Raw genomic sequence first — 20,000 nt, forward strand, 5'->3', positions numbered from 1 at the left:
CACATCGCGGGGGGTTATAAATAGGACTTATGGGCCTCACCTCTGACTCTGGTGCACAGAGCTGTTCCAGAGGGCTGCTTGTTTATTTCCTGCGCTTCCTGACACCTGTGAACATGGCCTTACTTCCTGTTGTTGTTGTGTCTGCCGAGGGCCTGCAGAGTCTAAAGGCTCTGGGATCATGTGACAACACCACGCAGAAAGACATTTCGTCCTCTTTGTTATTGTTGACTCATATTCATTTCCTAATTTTCATTTTTTCGTTTATCAGGAATATGGGGACATTTGTATGTGTGTGGGATTGGATTGCACCTGGGAGTTTCAAGTTAGATCAAAGTGTGTTGGAAAAAAAAAAACGATTTCAAACTATTACTTTAATAAAATACATGAAATATTATGTACATGAGTATATTTCTGTGGAAGGAGAAGGGGAGATACTCTTTAAATATCTCTTCACTACATGTGTAGAGAAGAAAGATCTTCTCTTAATGCGTTGATTTTCCAACCAAACAAACTTCATCATCCACAGCGGTCGTTGTATAGTGTAACGGCATCATTCAACATCATCACATCCTTTCCCGAGACCTTTCAGAATATCACGTCATCTAACCACAACTCATAAGCACCATTTGTCACACTTAACAGAACATTCATTTCCAACTAAGGATCATCTCTTCCAGCTCCAGTCCTGTGGTTGTGAACCATCCCGCCCTCCTACCAGAGGGGTGCAGAACCTACGAAGACAACCGAGTCCAACCTGGTACCTTATGAGTTCTGCCTCTCTCTGAACCTAAAGGTTCCCACCGGCTGAGACAAGACAGCAACACAGGTACACCACAGCAACCTGACGGTGGTGGTGTGCGAGCATATAGTGGAGGCGGTGGGTGGAGGTGGGTGAGGCGGAGGTGGTGGTGGTGGGTGGTGGTGGTGGTGGTGGTGTGGATAAGTGCGAGCATGTTCCGCAGAGCCCCCTTCTCCTGAGAACCGGCGCACAGAGGTCTTCGCCACCAAACAAAGGAGTCCTGGGAAGAACAACAGGAAGGTGTTGGTGAGAAATACTCTTTATCTGGCTCCCTGAGCACGTCACCGCCGCCCTGCCAGGAACAAAGGTGTGTGAACGTCCCAGTAAATAAGCCTGATTTACTGCAAATAGACCCCTGGTGGTGTTTACAGTCTAGGACCCTCCCTCTCCCCCCCTCTCTCTCGCTCTTTCCCTCTCTCTCTCTCTCTGTTTCTGTCTATGCTTTCTCCATCTCTCTCTCTCTCTCTCTTTCCATCTCTCTCTCCATCTCTACCTCTCTCCCTCTCGCTCTCTCTCTCTACCTCTCTCTCTCCCTCTCTCTCCATCTTGCTCTCTCCATCTCTCTCTCTCTCCATCTCTACCTCTCTCCCTCTCCCTCTCTCTCTACCTCTCTCTCTCCATCTTGCTTGCTCTCCATATCTCTCTCTCCATCTCTCCCTCCCTCTCTCTCCATCTAGCTCCCTCTCCATCTCTCTCTATCTGTCGCTCTCCCTCTCTATCCATCTCTCTCTCTCCCTCTCTATCCATCTCACTCTCACCCTCCCTCTACCCTTCCTCTCTCTCTCCCTCTCTCTCCATCTCTCTCTCTCTCTCTCTCTCTCTCTCTCTCTCTCTCTCTCTCAGGTTTGTCTGATACTAACAGGGAATGGCGTTGGAGGTGGGATTGTTTAGGACAAACAATACGTCTTAATGCATTGTAGACGTGCGGGCGGTCGAGGGAAACGCAACGCGATGTCCGCATTCCGACACGTTAACGGTAACAAACACAATGCTATCGGATATCTAAACTGAGGCGTGACGAAAATGATGCGTGTTAATCGAGTTCTCGGAATTAGTTGGCACAAGTATTTTTAGGAATTTCAACCTTGGTGGTATGATTGGTTCACAAATAAACACACACACACTTACACACCAACACACAAGCACACAATATGTATTCAATCTTGGACCTGGGGGAGGAGGGGGGGGGGGGGGGGGGGAGAATGTCATAGTGTGTTTAAAAAGACCTTCAGTGGATATTCTTGTGGTTCAAGTGACATCTTTGTCCCCGTGGCAACAAGGAAATGACCAGGATGGGTCCTTGACCCCTTGTGACCTCCGTTGACCTGTGTCTTGAGACATTGATCCCCTGGTTATGTTTATGTTTTGTGCTTCATAAAACAAGGAGCCACTATGAGAAAGCAGTTATATAGAAATGAATGGCGGAAATGCTCAAGTTTATAACAACAAATGAAAACGTTTCAAATGAAACGTTCCTATGTGTTTTAATAAGTCATACGTGTTGGTACGGGGGTCCTGGGAGGAGGTGTGTGGTGGTCAATGTGTTTCTTTTGATTTATTGAACATTGTGTTGGAAAAGTCCCTGAGTGCATGTGAGAATGTCACCCTTCCTGAGTTAAAAACAGTTGGTCTGCCACCCCGCCCAGTGGACCTGCACAACCAATCCATAATATTATCAAAGTAAATACATCTGCTAATCACTGATAACTGCTTTCTGCACGCAACTGTAAATCAACTTTATTTTTTTATTAATGTGAGGTTGTGGTCTTGATTTGAGCTTGATTTACAAGCAATGGTATTCCTACGATTCCAAAAACAATATTTAAAACCTGATTTTAAGCGTGCAACATAATAAAATACTTGATTTCAATGTAGTTTGATATGAGAAGGGAAGAGTATAACTTACCTTCTATGGTTATATCCTTACTATTATTTTCATTGACTATGAAAAGTTTTATTTTCAGGTCTTACAAGGTGTTAAGCATACTACGCATGACTTCGCTTAGTACCTTGTGACTTCACATTATTTTGTGTGATTGATGGACCTCTGGTGGTTCTCTAATGCCAGTGTATCCTGAAATATTTATTTGCAATATCTAATTTACATATAGCTAAATCTCTAGATTGGATCAAATCACTTTAGTTGTTATTATTGCCATATATTTGAAGTTTGCTGATTTTTTATGAACAATAATAATTATTTTACAACTATGGATACATGTTTATATTCTAAGAGCTCTGAAAACAACACAAACACTAAACAATTTACTATGCATTTAAATACAATTGTATTCGTAAATATGTATGCGTAATATGTTGCTGCTTTTGGCTCCATCGAACTACAAAAAGCCATTGAAGAATACGGATTTCCAGTCGGTTCTAAGTGTGGCCACCAGAGGGCGACACCACACCATCACAACGCGGTGGGACCACGAGTGAAACCGTAGCTGGATGAAACGCTACCAACAATGTGAGCTATTTCAGCCACATGTCATTGCAATTATAAGAGCATGAAATAAGAATAGTATGTTTTATTTATAAATGTGGGAATCAAAAGTTTGAAATTGAAGAAAGAGACTTTAGGGGTTTAGGGGTATTTCGGCGCTGACTTCACCCAGGATGCGAGGCAACAGTGATATCCACGACGTGTTTCTGGAAAGACTGATGAAAGTAAGTTTTTCTTCCTATATATAAGGGCCTAGCTTTCAATTAAGAGTGTGAAACTTCAGATAAGCTCTAGTAGCCTGGTAGTAATGAAGGTTGTCGTAAGAACATGTCGTGCGGGTAAACCAGGTAAAGTGTAGATATGGCCTATCAGGGGGGAGAAAAGGTTGTTGGTTATTAGTGTCTCACCTGGAGCTGCAGGCCCACTGGGTCTGCGCCCATGTTTTAACTGTTTCTGTAGTCGACGAGGACAGACCAGATGACCAACCGTTCTGTTGAACATCGTAAAAATTCCTTTAAAAGCGTTTTTCATTTTGACATCTTAATGTCACCTGAAGAACTTCACCCCATTTATTTAAAAATGAATGTGCCAGCTTATCTCTAATATAATTGCATACTTATATTGCGTAATTTCACTGACCTCCTCGGTAGAGAATGACTTGAGCACTTGTGTTTAAGAGGCAGGAGTACGTTGTGGTTGAAGTACAAATATACAAATGTTCAAGTTGAATTGAGTATATCCAGCCGTGTTGGAGCCGCCTGTGCGTGTTGTTATAATACTCTGCGTCGCCACAGGGTGGCGCAAACATCACATCACGTTAGTTGATATATGCGGGCTGTGGTAAAAAAAAAAAAAAAGGTCCAGGAAGGAATATCAAGAACTGCAATGGCGAAGGCACCACCCATCCCGCCTCTGGTTGGCTTAGCCTGACAGAAAGGTCATCGAGAAAGGTTACCCTATGTTACCCACGCTGTTTTGTTGCCTAAACCTAACAACACTGCCGATCAGAGGCTGAGTAGTATTCTAAATTTCCCATCCAGGAAGCAACTAATAGTGAACATCACAATACACCAAATACAATCTACTGTCTCGGGGGGGGACACACAAAATGATAGTCTGTTGACTATAATTGTTTTTTCTATATATACCAACTACGATCAACAGCATCCCAGCATCCCAACTAAATTATATAACTTTAGGCGCCATCACGGTCTGTAGATAATACGTCACTTCACTTCCTGTGGAGCAGGAATGGAAACCACTTGGGGCCCCCAGGACCGCAGTGTGGTCCTCATCCTCTGGGGGGACCAGAACGTCCCCAGATCTTTTGACATCAGTCCCACGGACACCAACTCTCACACAACCCTTGGCTTTTAAGTTCATGAGAACGGCGGCCCCCAGCGAGATAAACGGCCGTCGTCTGTCGCCCCGATGATCGTACGACGACGCCGTCTAAATCTTAAGATGCGATGTCTCGGACGACGAGAGCCTCTTTTCTCTCTGTAGGGGGTCGACGGCGGAGGGCTTTCCCAGATGTGTTTGTTTCGAGTGGCCTCTTCCCTTCGTCACAAGGTCACAGAGTTTTCTGTTTGGCATTCCTCCGTCTTGAGAGTGCACCGCGGCCCGCTGAAGGATCATGGGTAATGGGCGGAGGGCTGGAGGGACGGCGCTGTTGCAACACGTTTTGATTAAAGACCGAGGAACCACCAGGTCCCACGGAGACTGTCACAAAGTAAAATAAATAAATAAATAAATGTGATAATCTTATGGAAAAGAAAGTGGAAAGGAATGGTAGTTTCATAGACTTATATATATAGATTTAAATGATTAAAATAGACATTCATGATAAAGACAACTTTATCATGATTCAACATTTAAACACTTTCTTTTAGGGGGGGGGCATTCGGGGCCACCATCGCATTTATTTATTAATTTCTCTACTCGGAGTAAAGAAGCCAGAATCTAAACCACTATATCCCAAGTTTCATAACATCTAATCCTTTCCTCAACCATTACCATTAAAAGTTTCTGGTCATTGTGCTGGTGGCCAGAGAACGCTACCTCAGTATTTTCAACAAGGCTGGCATGGATGGAGTGAGTGAGTCAGTCACACACAGAGTTTCATGTCGCCTACAGCTGACTGAATGCTGTTTTCTAATCCTACCAGGTGATGTGAGGTTGCCTCCTTGGGGCAAAATGTTCCATCAATAGATAATTGATGGAAAGGCATTTTTTTCTCTCAGGGGCGAATCAGGCCGGTGACCTCACATCACCTACTCTAAACTACGTCATCAACATGTACTGTTGCAGTAGTATAGTGTTAGTAATACTCCGATAGTGTCTTGAGTTCGGAGCCTCAGATGTTGAGCACTAACTGGAGTCGGTCTGAGCTGTTCTTAAAGAAGGCTGTAAGTTCGCTGCAAAAACGTGCGTCATTTGACAGAGTGAGAGATAGGGGGGTGTGAGAGTGTGTGAAGGGGGTCATTTGCTTGAGTCTCACGCTATATGCACGAGAGTTGGCAGCTCTGTAAGTTATTCCCTTGTGAAACATCCAAAAGCATCTGTCTAGCAAACAACAGATGTCTGCTTATCACTAGTGCTGTAGATTATGGCCCAAAACTTTTCGACAGAATACAGACAGAGCTACGCTGTCGCTCCGGCTACTGAATTCTGGGAATGCTCGATTATGGAAAAAATCATAATCACGATTATTTTGGTCAATATTGAAATCTTGATTATTCAAACGATTATTTTTGAGTTTGAAAACATGATGCATTTATTCATAATTTCTCTCAGATCCAGAAAGAATCCATAAAGAAAGTTTAAACTTTCATGTTTTTCATGTTTCAACTCGATTATATTAGTTTGGTGATCGTTTCACGCTAAACTCGAAATCACGATCAAAATTTGAGTAATCGCCCAGCCTGAATTCTTCAACATGATGTAGGCCTACTACTAAAGGTCTTGGTGCATAGAAATGTAATATATTTAGTTTCCTATTGGCCAAATAAATAGGCCTGTGGATTTTGTTGTGGTTACCTGGCCGGCACAATGGACATTTGGGACTGCTTTGGTTCAAATGTATTTAATATTGAGTGCAGATAGAATAAAACCCATCCAGCCATGGCTCACACAAACATGGGATTGTTTCTCTAAATCAATTTGTTCTTCAGAGGAGGAACACAAGACACAGAATCTAATTTTGAAACAAAAGTGATGACTGCAGTGGAAAAGTTACATAGCGCCAGTTTAAAGGTTATGCTTTAATGCATGTGCGCAGTGACCTGTCATAACAATCACATTGGTTATCAGGGTTGTGTTCAGCGCGCTCGGCACTCAGCCGTCGTTTGAGACGGCATCGAGACAACCACAACACACAAAGAGCGCAGCATCTGAACCCACAGCATGTTTAATAAGAACAGGAATGTGTGTGTGCGTGCGTGTGTGTGTGTGTGTGTGCATCCATCTTCTCCACCCATCTCCCTCGCAGACTTCTCCATTGTTTGCTTAGTTACGACCACATCAGTGTCTTTATGAATCTTGCTTCTTGCCACATCAGGATTCGGGTTGTGATTTATACATGTCTAATTGTTACACATCTGAATTTGCACCGACTATGTTTGAACAAATTGTGTCTGCTAAAGCCCAGCCCAGACAAGTTTACTAGTCATAGTATTCACCGTTGAATCAAGACTTCCTGTAGATGTAGAACATATTAAACAGGTTAGTGTAAAATTCTCATTATATTGTCTTTTTTTTTTTTTTTTTTCAAATACCTTGCCTTGAATGCCTGTCCGATATGCAAGGCACCTGGGGTCTTCAAAAAGACGGCGCAGATTAACCACAGCATGGCTGGGCACAGGAATGCACTTGTCAGAATTCCTTCTGCATGTCAGGGACTCACACACTTAGCTCAACAACATGATACAGCGGTTGGAGCCTGTTCCTTCTCTCTCTCTCTCTTCTCCTGGTCACCACTTCTTTATTATTCAGCCATAAATACAGTAGACACTTCGGGGACAGCGTGCAAGGGATATGCTTTGTCCAGATGTCGATAGTTCCGTTATTCCTGGTGTTTAGAATAATCCAATGTTGAACTTGTGGATCACTTTCCAGTGAGTAATCTGAAAGACTTGTTAGATGATCAATAGTGCACAGTGTCTTATCTTCTCCGGACGAGCGGGTCGGCTTTAGGGATCTCGCTGAAGGACGCCTACAGGTGGACTGCAGTCCAGACATGTTAATGGGGACAGAACCCAGACCCCTTCAGCATGGGGTCAACACCCAGCACCGCAGAGTGTCTGTGCACCGTGTGGTTTATTCCCCTTATACCACATTCTCCAACGCTGGTGAGGTATTAGTTAGGTTCATCTCTAGCGTTACTGGCTTTTGTGATTAAGCAGCTGGAATTGTAATATTCTTCCGAGGCGCTCTGGGCAAATTGCTTTTGGGTTGTCAAGGAAACATACGGTCAATAGTTGCGCTCGACTTGGTTTTTTTCAGTGTTGGATTTGTAGCGCCGTTGACTCACGACTTGTCAAGAGGCAGGGGTGTCCCTTATCGAAAAATAAAACACAGCCCGACGTTATTGACCTATCAGGATCAATTATTCAACAACGCCGCGGCATGTCTTTGTATTCGGGAACTAATGGAAAGGAGCAAAAGCAGGCCGCTCCCACCATGCAAACAAAGAGGGTTCTCTCTTTGCCCCACTGCTGTGCAAACAGCTGGCGTTTACTCTGTTGTGAACGGCGCGAGGCTGGGGCTGTGTCTTCCTATTTTACGGGTTTGTCCCAGTAGCCGCGCTGAAACACTTCATTTATCTGAGCCGCTACGAGGACACCTCGCAACTGGGGCAGAGTTTGCACGTAGCAAGTCGAAGCACACAGACACACATGTGTGTGTGTGGACACACACACACACACACACATGTGCACGCACAAACACACAAAGACACACACGTGTGGACACACACACACAGACACGTGTGTGTGTGTACGCACACACACACACATGTTCACACACACACAGACTTTTGCACCGAATCTCCAATCTTTTTTAAGAAAACGTGGTGTTTCTATCTGTTGGTTGCAAGAGGAGAGACTTTCTCAGTCTCAAAACTAAGAATAATTCTCATCTTGACACTTCCTCAAACATGCTCACACACTGATGCCCCTCACCCCTCCTCTTTCTCACTCTCTCGCTCTTCCTCTCTCTCTTCCTCTCTCTCTTCCTCTCTCTCAGTCCACCCCTCCCCTCCCAACACACACACTCACCCTCACTGCTCTCTCTCTCTCGCTCTCTCTTTCTCTCTCTCTCTCTCTCTCTCTCTCTCTCTCTCTCTCTCTCTTTCTCTCTCTCTCTCTCTCTCTCTCTCTCTCTCTGTACACTCAGCACAGAGTGAGCGCGTCTCACTCTGACTGTCAGGCTGTTTCAGGAAGACCCCAAGGATTCATTAAACAGGCTGCCGACTTGTTGAAAAGTGTGCACAGGAGAGTGCATTTCCCATAGACTCCTCCTGGCTGCCTTGCCTCCTCGGTGCGTGCGTGTGTGCGTGTGCGTGCGTGTGTGTGTGTGTGTGTGTGACAACACAGACCGTGGCCTGTCGTCTCTCTCACTCTCTCTTCCTCCCTCGCTCGTGAAGCGGCTACAAAGGCAGACTTTCCCGTAGCCGTGCGAGCCGGTCAGGAGAAGAAGAAGAAGAAGGAGAAGAGGAGAAGGAGGAGTGGGAGGGGGAGAGGAGGAGGAGGAGGAGGAGGAGGAGGAGGAGGGGGGGGGAGCAGGAGGGAGAGGAAAAGTTTACAGCGTTAACTTGATCCAGCCGTCCGTCCGGGCATCGCAGCGCTGAGCTGAGCACCAGCAGACGCTGCTTCCAACACAGGACTGGGGGGGGGGGTGGGGACCGGGCGACCGAGCCACAGAGATAAACAGCCGTGCGTCCGGGCAACGGCCGGCCGACCGGGATTACTATCATTTACTACTACTCCTCTATGCCGCCGGCGCCCCCGCCGCACCGCTGGGCTCAAGCTTCGCTCCCGTCGGACTGGATTTAACCCCGTTGCACCTGAGAGAGTCCTCTTCCTCAGCCGGAGCCCGGACCGGGTGAGTGGATGAGAAGTGGGCTTTGTGTGTGTGTGTTTTCTGTGTTACAGTTGTTCTACGGTTATTTTCGGCTGTCATACTTTATCACTCAATATATGGCAAAAGAAGGTTGTTTGGTTTACGATCTGCGATGGCGAATCACGGCAAAAGGACCGCATCGAGACCGAGTCACCGCTTTTTTTTTTGTACAACAGACACTGTTGTCTTGGCAACGGACTGGCATTTAACGACCCGCTGTATTAACGAGAGAGAGAGGGAACGCGATTTGTAAAGTGTGTTGTTGTTCCGTAAGTGGTGCGGTGACCGCCTGCTAATGTACGACCTAATGTATGTACAAGTTCAACCCCCCAGAAGTTAATGAATCGTCTTCAAACGGCCTCTGACCGATCTGTCGCCAGCCTACGTCTACGCCAGCCCCCCCCCCCCCATGCAGCAAAGTGCGTCGTATACCACTACTGTGTGAGTCCCCCCGTTTATGAGATAAGCCGAGGTACCCCCATAAAACTCCACAATGTACCGGACACCCACCATGGAGCCGGCCCACTTTATTAGCTACCTTGATGCAGTTAATAAACCATTAAACGCTACACTTCTTAGTCACAGGCTTCTCGTGTCCCGTAAGGGGCCCCCCGGGAGGGGGAGACGAGCCAGAGGAGGAAGTGATTCAGCGGTAACTCCGGGGGGGTGTATCCATGTCGACGGGACCGCGGAGCTCCACCTGGGTGGGCACGCGCTCTGGCACGGCGCTGCCACACTGGCGTCTCGATTACAGGATGGAGGCAAATAGAATAGAGGCGGCGGCGGTGGCCCAACTTAGGAGCCCTCGCGAATCGCTTACTCGCAATAAGTCGGGTACAGGGAAGAGGCGAGGGCTCGGAAAAGGGAGAGCGGTACTCTGTGTGCAGAAGCGTGACCACAAGCCCTACCTGCGCCTTAAGGACGTGTGTCTGGATTCACCGGCATGTCACTGCGGATGAAAGCCTCTGTTAAATGGCTGAATGCATGAATATAAGTGGAGTGAATGAGTATAATGGAACGTAAGAACATAATAGAACGTTGTACGTAAACAGATCTGTGCTGAGGGTGCTGAGCAAACGCCGAAATAAGTTCAGCTGTTTCTGATTATGAGCATCGTATGCGCTGAGGGGAGTATGCACTATTGAGGTCTCACTAAGACCTCAACGAGGTGAGACCTTAATGAGACCTTTCTCATTGAGGTCTTAAAATCTGCAACACTGCGGTTGAATGTTGAAGTTAAAGGTAAAGGTAACGACTGTCTGAAAAAGAAAAGCACAAATGAACTCCATGGTAGGCGACGGTCCGTCGTGGTGTTGTCCAGGAATGTGCCCTGCAGTGTGGTGGACAGCTCAGCTGCTGCGCTGCCTTGTGGCTCCAGGTCTGGCTATGTGTTTAGGGTCAGTTAGAGTGTTTATGGGCACGGGATGGGAGAGGAACCGGAAGGAACCGTGGAAACGAGAGACGAGGGCGAAATCCAAACCCGGCACTCATTCAGTTACAGCTTTCAAATCAGAATCCACAAATAGAACCAAATCCAGGTTAAAAGTGTCGTAAACTGATGCATGATGTGGATGTTGTTTTGGTGGGCACACTATCAAACGTGTCTTATAATACCATTGAGTTGTTGTATTCTTAGCAGTGGGAATCGAACCCTCACCGTGGCAGCAGCCCATGTTCTACCAGTTGAGCTATTGTTAGTCCAAATTATGAATCGCAACTTGTGTCAATGAATGTACTGCACAGAGTGGAGCTTCCTCCAGATTTCCGGCAAACAGGCAAAAAGTCAGTTTGGAAAGTTTGACCCCTCTGCAGTTATGTCAGACATTTCTGGGAACAGATGGACCGTCACGTCCCAGCAACAGGTACACAGGGTGTCTTGTAGAGTTCTTGTAACTCTTTAGTTCTGCCGTCTGAAAAGGACACACCAGCAGGGTCAGATGCTGCAGAAGGCACCGGCGGAATAATGGCTCGCATTATGACTTGTTACGCTTACTGGAAAACGCCTTCAGTATGCCAGCGTGAGTCAGCGTGCGGAATGGGATTTTGGTCGGACCTCTGGGTTTTCATACGCTGACATAATGCGTGACACATGCAAGGATCGTCGGAGAGTACAGTTGGTGCACACACACACATCCATTTATAAATATAGAAACAAACACGCAGTCCGCGCGTGTCCGTGTTCCAGCTGTGTGTGAGTGTGTGTGCATGTGAATGTATCCGTGTGTGTGTGTGTGTGTGTGTGTGGGTATGTGTACGTGTGTGTGTGGTCGTGCGTGTGTGTGTGTGTGTGTGTGTGTGTGGTCGTGCGTGTGTGTGTGTGTGTGTGTGTGTGTGTGTAGTTGACTCTTATTGCAGTCACACCGATTTCACTCCAATCATTGATCACCCCGCAGGTCTGCGTCAATAAGCGGGTGTGCAGACGTATCCCATGTGTATCCTTTCCCGATCCATATGCGTGGGCCATTTCGCCCGAGAGACGGGATGGGTGGGACCGTTGTCCCGCACAAAGCCGTTTCTCCCTTCGGCTTCACATCAGCTTCTTTACCACAGAGCAGCGAGTCCCTCACCACAGCACCGGGGGAAAACTGGCCCCGCGTCTCATCTCTGTGTGACTTTGCCAGAGGTCAACAGAAACAGCCTGCTCTCTCTCTCTCTCTCTCTCTCTCTCTCTCTCGCGCTCTCTCTCTCTCTCCCCCCCCCCCCCCCCTCTCTCTCTCTCTCTCTCTCTCTCTCTCTCTCTCTCTCTCTCTCTCGCTCTCTCTCTCTCTCTCTCCCCCCCCCCCCCCTCTCTCTCTCTCTCTCTCTCTCTCCCCTCTCTCCCCTCTCTCTCTCTCTCTCCCTCTCTCTCTCTCTCTCCCCCCCCCCCCCTTACCCAACATGCAGCTTCGGTGACAGGGGGTTATATTTGTCTTCAGTACATATAGGCTGACGATGAGGCCCGGTCGTGACCAGACTACAGGGGTGGGGGGGGGGGGGGGGGACTCTGATGGGACAAAAGGGAGCTGGCCCGGGGATATTTAAAGGGGTTTACAGCATGACCAGCGGGTGTTATATAAAGATCATGGGGAGTGCATTTTCAGTGCCCCGCTGCTTTTAATGGAGTCTGTCTTCAGTCTGTTTTGTCACAACAACTTCAAAGTGGGGATATTAGGAAGAAGAATCTAATTCTTTACACTTTTCTAAACGTCATGCATTTTGTTAAGTGTGTCTTCATCACAACATGAGAGCCAGAATAATAGCAAAAAAGTAAATAATATGAACCGGGGAGCTGCCAGTAAAGACAGACTAACAGGCTAACAGGTAAATAGCTAAGTAGGTAAAGACTGTGGCTTTTTAGATCGGCTGACAACGGTCTCCTCTTGCCGTACTGAGTTCTGAAGTTACCGCTCTCTCTCTCCGTGTGGGAAACGCCGTGCCAAGTGTTCCAAGGGCACAGCCCTCTGTCAGTCACTGCCTCCCTCTGGTTCACCTCCTCCAGAGAGCGGTTGTCATCTGCACTTTTCTGAGAGCTCTGCCCATCAATGCTTGAGAGAGAGGCGGGCGGGCCCGGGATGCAGCTTGTCAATGCTGCCATGAATCTGTGATGGCCCAGCCACACAGCGTGTGAATCTTAATGCCGGGGCCTTTTAAAAGCAGAGCGTTTTTGCATGCCGGCAGGCCGCCTTGCAACAACAGAGGCATGACGCTGCAAAAACAACCGAAAGGAGAAGTTTGATTTGCATTGGGTGATGAAGCACTCGTGGATGGTGTCGGAAGAAATACGTTTATAGCTGAAGCACAGTTTGTTCAACTCGCTCTCTTTGAGCTCAACGTTTTATTCCAACTGTCCGAAACATACGTTTTCATAATTTTGGAACCAATCAACCAATCATTGATCCAGTTCAAAAGTGCAATGAGGCAAGTTGTTGTGAAGCCTTACGGCACATCCGTATCAAATTCCGAGAAAATCTCAAGAATGTATGCAAGAAACAGGAAGAAAGTAAGTAAAATTCCCTCAAGCTCCTTCCTGCATTGAATAAATAATATTGAATATGTTTAGAAGTCAACTGTTGTTGTTCTCTTTTCCCGAGCCCTTGTGGCTTTGCTGTACTTCTATATTTAGCCATCGGTCTGTGGCTTTAATGTCCTTGAGAAAATTGATACGCAGACCAAGTCATAAAACAGCAGGCTATAGGACGAATGTAGCATACGACAGCTGTGAAGCAGCCACGACCACGACAGAAAGACAGAAAGACAGACGGCCCTGTACATGGAGCTGTCTGCCACTTGCTAAAGTAGGTGAGACCAAGAGAGAACATTTCCTGTTCAATCTGGGAGTAATGAAGTGTATTAAGTGGCAGTAGATGATGAAGCAATTTGCCTTAGCCCCAACACACAATTCAACAACGTTTGGCGAATCAATAGCGCGTCTGGATGGATGGCCTTGTTGTGTGAGTCATGTTTGGAAATGAAAGGGAACGTCCACAAATAAAATGCCACTCGCTTATTGAAAACACCCATTTGTTCGTAGCCGCCCGTCCGCCAGTGACACACGACGGGGTCGTACTGGGTCCAGTGAAGACGGCAGTGCATCGGGAGCTTGGCTCCCTTTTGAACTTTCGTTTCTCATTCTGGGGATGACAGGCGGGCTAGTGTTTCCGACGCGGGACTTGTCAAACCATAATCACCATGTTTATATGCTTTGTGCTCAATCTCATTCCGACACCGAGGGGGGGGGGGGGGGGGGGGGGGGGGGGGGGGAACAAACGCGCCCGTGTGTACGCGCTCGACGTGAACAGCTGCCGATGCCGATGACAGCGGAACCCCGGGGCGTCGGCGTTTAACCCGCGTACCGCTTCGTCGTTTCGTTTCATAAGAACTCATCAAGCGCGCTTTACGGACTTTCACACCTACTCCCATCCAGATAATCAAATCTCTGGCGTCTCGGGTTGCTAACAACAAACCACGGTCTCTCTCCCGTGAGGGGATGACGTTGCTCTAGCTTAGAGAACGACGGCGTACGGCGAGGGGGGGAGTGGTTCAGTGAGGTAGAGGTAGGGGGGGGGGGGGGGGTCTTTCCACTGAAGTTCCCAGGCTTTCATGGAAACCTGTGTGTCTCGAGTCGAATCCGCGAACCCTCACGTGTACACGCAAATTTGTTTTCTTTGGTGGAATAACCCCCCCCAGAACCAGCCGTCGCTGCGCCCCTTTCTGTTCCTGGTGTTCCGGGGCCCCAGGCTGCGGGGCCCCCTCTAGGGCCCCCGTTCAGGTTCTGTTGTAACATGGGGGAACCGCTGCCGCATCAGGGGTTAAGCTCTGCTGGGCTTTCCTATAAAAAAAAAAAAAAAGCTGAAATTACAAAAACGAACCGTAAAAAAATGGCTGCAATGTATAGCCCGCCGTCAAGGTGTTTTATCGTATTTTTTGTTAGTTCACAATTTCTTGTCTTATTACTCTGCTGAGGGGACGGGGAGGAGAACATGGTAAAGATTAATACGCGCCTGTATCCATGTCTGATTTACTGGACGGAATATTTTATTTATGAGGGTCATCAATGGGGTCTTTCAGCCGGGACACGGTCGAGGAGCCCAGGGGACAAAGCAGCGCTGTTCGCCGCTGACCCCCCCTGACTTTGGAATACAGTGCGGGCTGTGGCACGCACACACGCGCGGCTATATGGAGGGAAATGTTATAGTGCACGACTGCTCTCACACACACTCGCGCACACACACACACACACACACACACACACCAAGGCATGTCGACACACGCAGACACAGAGACACACACACACACACACATTGATAGACCCACACATCCACGGATATACGTTGATACACACAAATATATACATCCATGAAACACACAGCTACACGGATAGACAGACACACACACACACACACTCACACACGGACACACATGTAGACCCACACATAAGGACACACATAGAGAGACACACACACACACATAGAGACACATACACAGAGACACACACACATAGAGACACACACAGACACACACTCACACACACTAGAGTACTAATTGTTTTAGTGACGTGTCAGATATGAGGGAGCTTGTTATTACTCCTCGGTGACGTGTTGAGGCTATTTTGATGTGGGTCCAGTTTTATATTCCCCCCTTAATGTGTTATCAAGTATCACGTGCTCACATGTAATCTATACCCACAGAGTGAACCGGTACGGGCGTATAACGTAACACACGTCTCGTCACCAAAATCTCTCCTCGCCGTATGAAAACTTGAGTACAACAACAAGAACACAACCCTTATATTTACACAGGCCCAACGGAGAACTACAGCCGTCATTATAACAGAACTACAACTATCATTATAGCAGAGAACTACAGCTATTATCATAACCGATGATAACGACAACTTGAGAGTTACGTGTTTGTTGTTTGGGATGAAAAAACGCGTCAGGACAAACAGCGGTGTTAGTGGCGGCGGAGGGTAGAGTAGCATAGCGCTAGCATGCACAGGATGAATCTATCACTGAGCAGGAGTCCTGGCGGTCTACGTACTAGCGCTGCGATGCTAGCCCCGACAGAACACCACAGGGGAGCTTATAAACAGATGGGCGTGTCACCTCTATGCTGCTGCTGCTGCTGCTACTGCCGGTGTGTCTGTGTGTTGGGTTAAGTGGTGTGTGTGTGTGTGTGTGTGTGTGTGTGTGTGCGTGTGACTGTGTTTGTGTGTGTGTTGGTTTTAGTGGACTGTGTGTGTGTGTGTGTGTGTTTGTGCGTGTGACTGTGTGTTTGTGTGTGTGTTGGTTTTAGTGGACTGTGTATGTGTCTGTGTGTGTGTGTGTGTGTGTGTGCGTGTGTGTGCGTGTGTGTGTGTTGGTTTTAGTGGACTGTGTGTGTGTGTGTGTGTGTGTGTGTGACTGTGTGTGTTGGTTTTAGTGGTAGTGCCCTTGTTCTGTTGATTTTTAGTGGTTTGTGTGTGTTTAAAGCTTTGTGTGTAAAAAGAGAACCAGGAGTAAAGAAGAGCTTTATGAAGCCACATTAAGTGTGCTTAAGTCCTACTTAGCCCGGAGCACAACTCAGTTCTACAGCCCACTGTATCAGCGGGATCCCACCACCGTAGCTCAGTAGATGCTTCATTTTTATTTCATTCAAGCTACCAACGGCTGAGGAAGTGCAATACTTACACCGCAGTGATGTGAGCGGATATCATCAACAAACCAAAGATCTCCCGTAGCTTCGATAATATTTGAATTGCTCTCTAATATTGACCTACATATATTACCGCCGTCCCAGCACACGCAATAAATCAACGCGGCTCTTGCCGCACGCTGCCAGCCGAAGCAGTGGGGAAGTCACATGTCCCCCCGCGATGCACTTGTTCCACTGCCGCTGCTGACGAGGACAAACGCCGCACGGCCACATCTGTCGCTCATCTGGATCTTCTCATCTGGTTCCGCTGGGTCGTTTTGGACGGTGCCCAGACCCTAATGTCTATCCCCCGGACCGCTGATAGTGTGGCCGTGGTGAAGGAGGGGGGGTGGGGGGGTGGGGGGAGGACAGCAGCAGGCTGGAAGAATTACCGCCGGGGAACAGATGAGTTCAGGGTGGTGCATCACGTTGTAGGGGATGTATACTGCTGAGGGCGGATTTATGTTTCTGATGAAGCTTTCACAGACTTGAGATGCTTTTTCTGTGTGTGTGTGTGTGTGTGTGTGTGTGTGTGTGTGTGTGTGTGTGTGTGTGTGTGTGTGGAAGTGTGCGTGTGCGTGCCGAACTACACAAAGACTTTGTTCGTGAAACAACCCATCGTCTTGGACAACAGACGATTTGAGTTACAGTCAAAACAATAGCAGAATAGATACTGCATATATATACATGAATCAAATAGCAGAATAACTCAATCTATTGTCCTTTGTACCACGAAATAACTTCCCCATGCCGAAGAACACACTGTTTTATTTTTATGTACGTCAAGCCGGTGTCGTATTCCAAACGTTTATGTTGATGAAGAAGAGTGAACAACGCATGCTTTGTAATAAGCCATCTGACCTGTCTCTCTCTCTGACGACGCCCGACCACGATGGAATGGGAGCCATGTGTAGGATATGCGTGTATCATACATTGTGTGGGAAGGCTAGCAAACTTTGGGGCATGTCTTATTATTGTCTCATGCGCATTCATCATGCCATTCCTTCATCGAGCCAGTAAATGACATACTTTGACAAACACTGTGGCATTCATTTTATCCCCTGTTTTATTCCATTTTCATAAATATTAAAGTACCCTAATGTAAGACTCTTTTTTTTTTATCGAATCCAAATCTCTCGCAGTATATTCTTTGAATTTCTCAAACGGGAAAACATCAGTAGGCGGAAGAGAAATGTACATTGTGTTTTTGTTTATTGTTGAAATATTGCTGGATTATTCTAATCCACCGTCCAATCACTGACTAGGGGGATGGGAATGACATGTCACGGGGCCAATGAACAAGCTCCAGCTTGTTCAAGTTACACTTGCGACAACAGTTAAGTTTAGGTATTATGTTAGAACGTAGTGGTTCGTTTTGGGCATCAGGTTGGTGGGGTTAATGGAGAAGAGAACTGGGAACAAATGTCTGCACACAGACAAGACTTTAAACTCTAGCACCAGCTAATTAAAAGAGACAAACACCGACAGGTGTTAAAATATTCTTTGATGAATTAATTTAAAGTCAACATTCGACGTCCTTTGTGAGCGAGGATGGATTTAACATCCTGTTATGCCGGTGCTAATTGTGATCTTAAACCGTGTCAGCGCGGTGACTTGTCTCAACAGGCAGAGACAGGGAGCCTCTTATGCAATAGAAGATGAAAACAGAGAGACCGAGAAACAGAACAAGAAACACGGACCCCGAGACAAGTGGGAAAACATTGGCACGTGGGCGGGGAAGTTCAGATGTTTTCCCCTTACTCAGATTTCTCAGGATAACACACACGCACCACAACATGTAATATATGCAGTTTATCATCACAGAGCACAAACATCACAGCAGCACTCAGTGCCAGGACACTTTGACTTTGTTATTTTATTCATGAAACACTTTATGACAAAACAAACTCGACTAATAACGACGGATATTAAAAACCATAACCATAACAGCAGCCCACCACACTATTTGGCAGGTCCCTTTTATAGGAGCTCTTTACTGACGCAATAAATGACTGGCCTGTTTCAACCTGATCTCTCCGGCTTCCAATGGCTTATATCTAAGTATCCTTCACGGTTAGTTTGAGACTAAATCACAAGTCACTCCGTTTGTTTTCCTTCGTCCCCTTTTGTTTCAGAACGCGACGGTTCATAAAAAAACGATAACAAACATTCTCCCGCTTGTTTCACAGATCGCGTTCCCCTGCGCGCCCGCGCCTCTCGCGATGGAGGACCAGGCGGTCTCCCAGGCGGTCGTCGGGGGCCCCGCCGACCCGGCCCGGGTCGTCAGGTGCGGGTGGCTGAAGAAGCAAGGCGGCTTCGTGAAGACCTGGCACACCCGCTGGTTCGTGCTGCGCCGGGAGCAGCTGTGCTACTACAAAGACGAGGAGGAGAACAAGTCCCTGGTGAGTCCCCCGAGGAACGCCCCCCGCAGGACACCCCGTCCTGTTGCCGTTACACCGTCCTCACCGTTACCTAAGCAACCCCACGGTCCGATCGCAGCCAGGGATTTGTGTTTATATAGCACGCTTCAATCACAAAGGCTCCTCTGCCATGGTGGATTATGCAGCACGCCTGCACGTAGAATATATATATATATATATAGATATGGCTTCTATTAACTCTTCTTTTATAGTTCCTTCGTCTTCCCTGAAAACCATAAAGGTGGCGCGCACGTTTTTCTTCCTTCCTGTACAGGAGGTCTTTCTTCTATTTCGGAAAGACGGTAATAATTACGATACATAAATTTCGCCGAGAACGCTGCGGCAGGGCGCAGTAGGACGGCCTCTGTGACGGAGCAGCACATGATGTCGCAGCGTAGCTCTCCTGGCCTAGATCCTGGGAGAGACAGCGACTGTCATAACACTGCTTTGATTTCCCCCCCCCCTTCTCTTGTATGTGAGTGCTGCGTAGTGTACTGACGGGAAATAGCAACAACAGTGCGAGTCACCGCGGCGGTTGTTGTCGTCAGACGCTCCACAAACTCCGGAAAAAAAAAAACTTAAAGAAACGAGGATGGAGGGTTATTGGGTTAGACTCGTGGAAGGAACTGGATCAACATCAGAGCAGCGTCGGGGCGACGTGAAGGTGGTTTTATTCTAAAGGTAAACAGGAGAGCTTGGTGGCTTGGAAGAGTCAACGCGGTAACGTCAGTACTGTGAACTGATGTAAGCATTCCCGACACTGACTTCCCTTTGTCTGGGTGCCGTTTTCCCAGTGACAGTGATTTTCCAGCAGGAACGGAAAGCTTTTCCGTCGGTACCCCTGCATGCTAAACTACTCAGCCCTCGGTTGGGACGCAAAGAAAGCGTTCTTCCATTGTTGTTCTTGGGTGTACTTTGTGTTGGATAGATCGGTACCAGTCAAAGAGTTTTCCTGGAGAATGACTCGCTCCTCGTCAGCATCTCTTGTAGATAAACGGCCGTTAAATGGCCCCTGGAAAGCGCTCTCCGATCAATTAGTGAATTCAGATAGTTCCAGAAGCTT

At 47.4% G+C, this 20,000-nt stretch overlaps 1 protein-coding gene across 1 annotated transcript in view; it reads left to right on the forward strand.

Annotated features, from left to right (window-relative positions):
- The first annotated feature begins 9,153 nt into the window (after window positions 1-9,153).
- arhgap24 (Rho GTPase activating protein 24) overlaps window positions 9,154-20,000 on the forward strand; it is a 51,345-nt gene continuing 40,498 nt past the window's right edge. The window contains exons 1-2 of the mRNA XM_084482720.1: window positions 9,154-9,347; window positions 18,707-18,919. Of these exons, the coding sequence (XP_084338846.1) occupies window positions 18,740-18,919 (180 nt within the window). The 5' untranslated portion in view covers window positions 9,154-9,347; window positions 18,707-18,739. The remainder of the gene's footprint in view (window positions 9,348-18,706; window positions 18,920-20,000) is intronic.

The sequence above is a fragment of the Micromesistius poutassou genome (assembly GCF_964030765.1).
Source record: "Micromesistius poutassou genome assembly, chromosome: 18".
Classification (NCBI taxonomy): domain Eukaryota; kingdom Metazoa; phylum Chordata; class Actinopteri; order Gadiformes; family Gadidae; genus Micromesistius; species Micromesistius poutassou.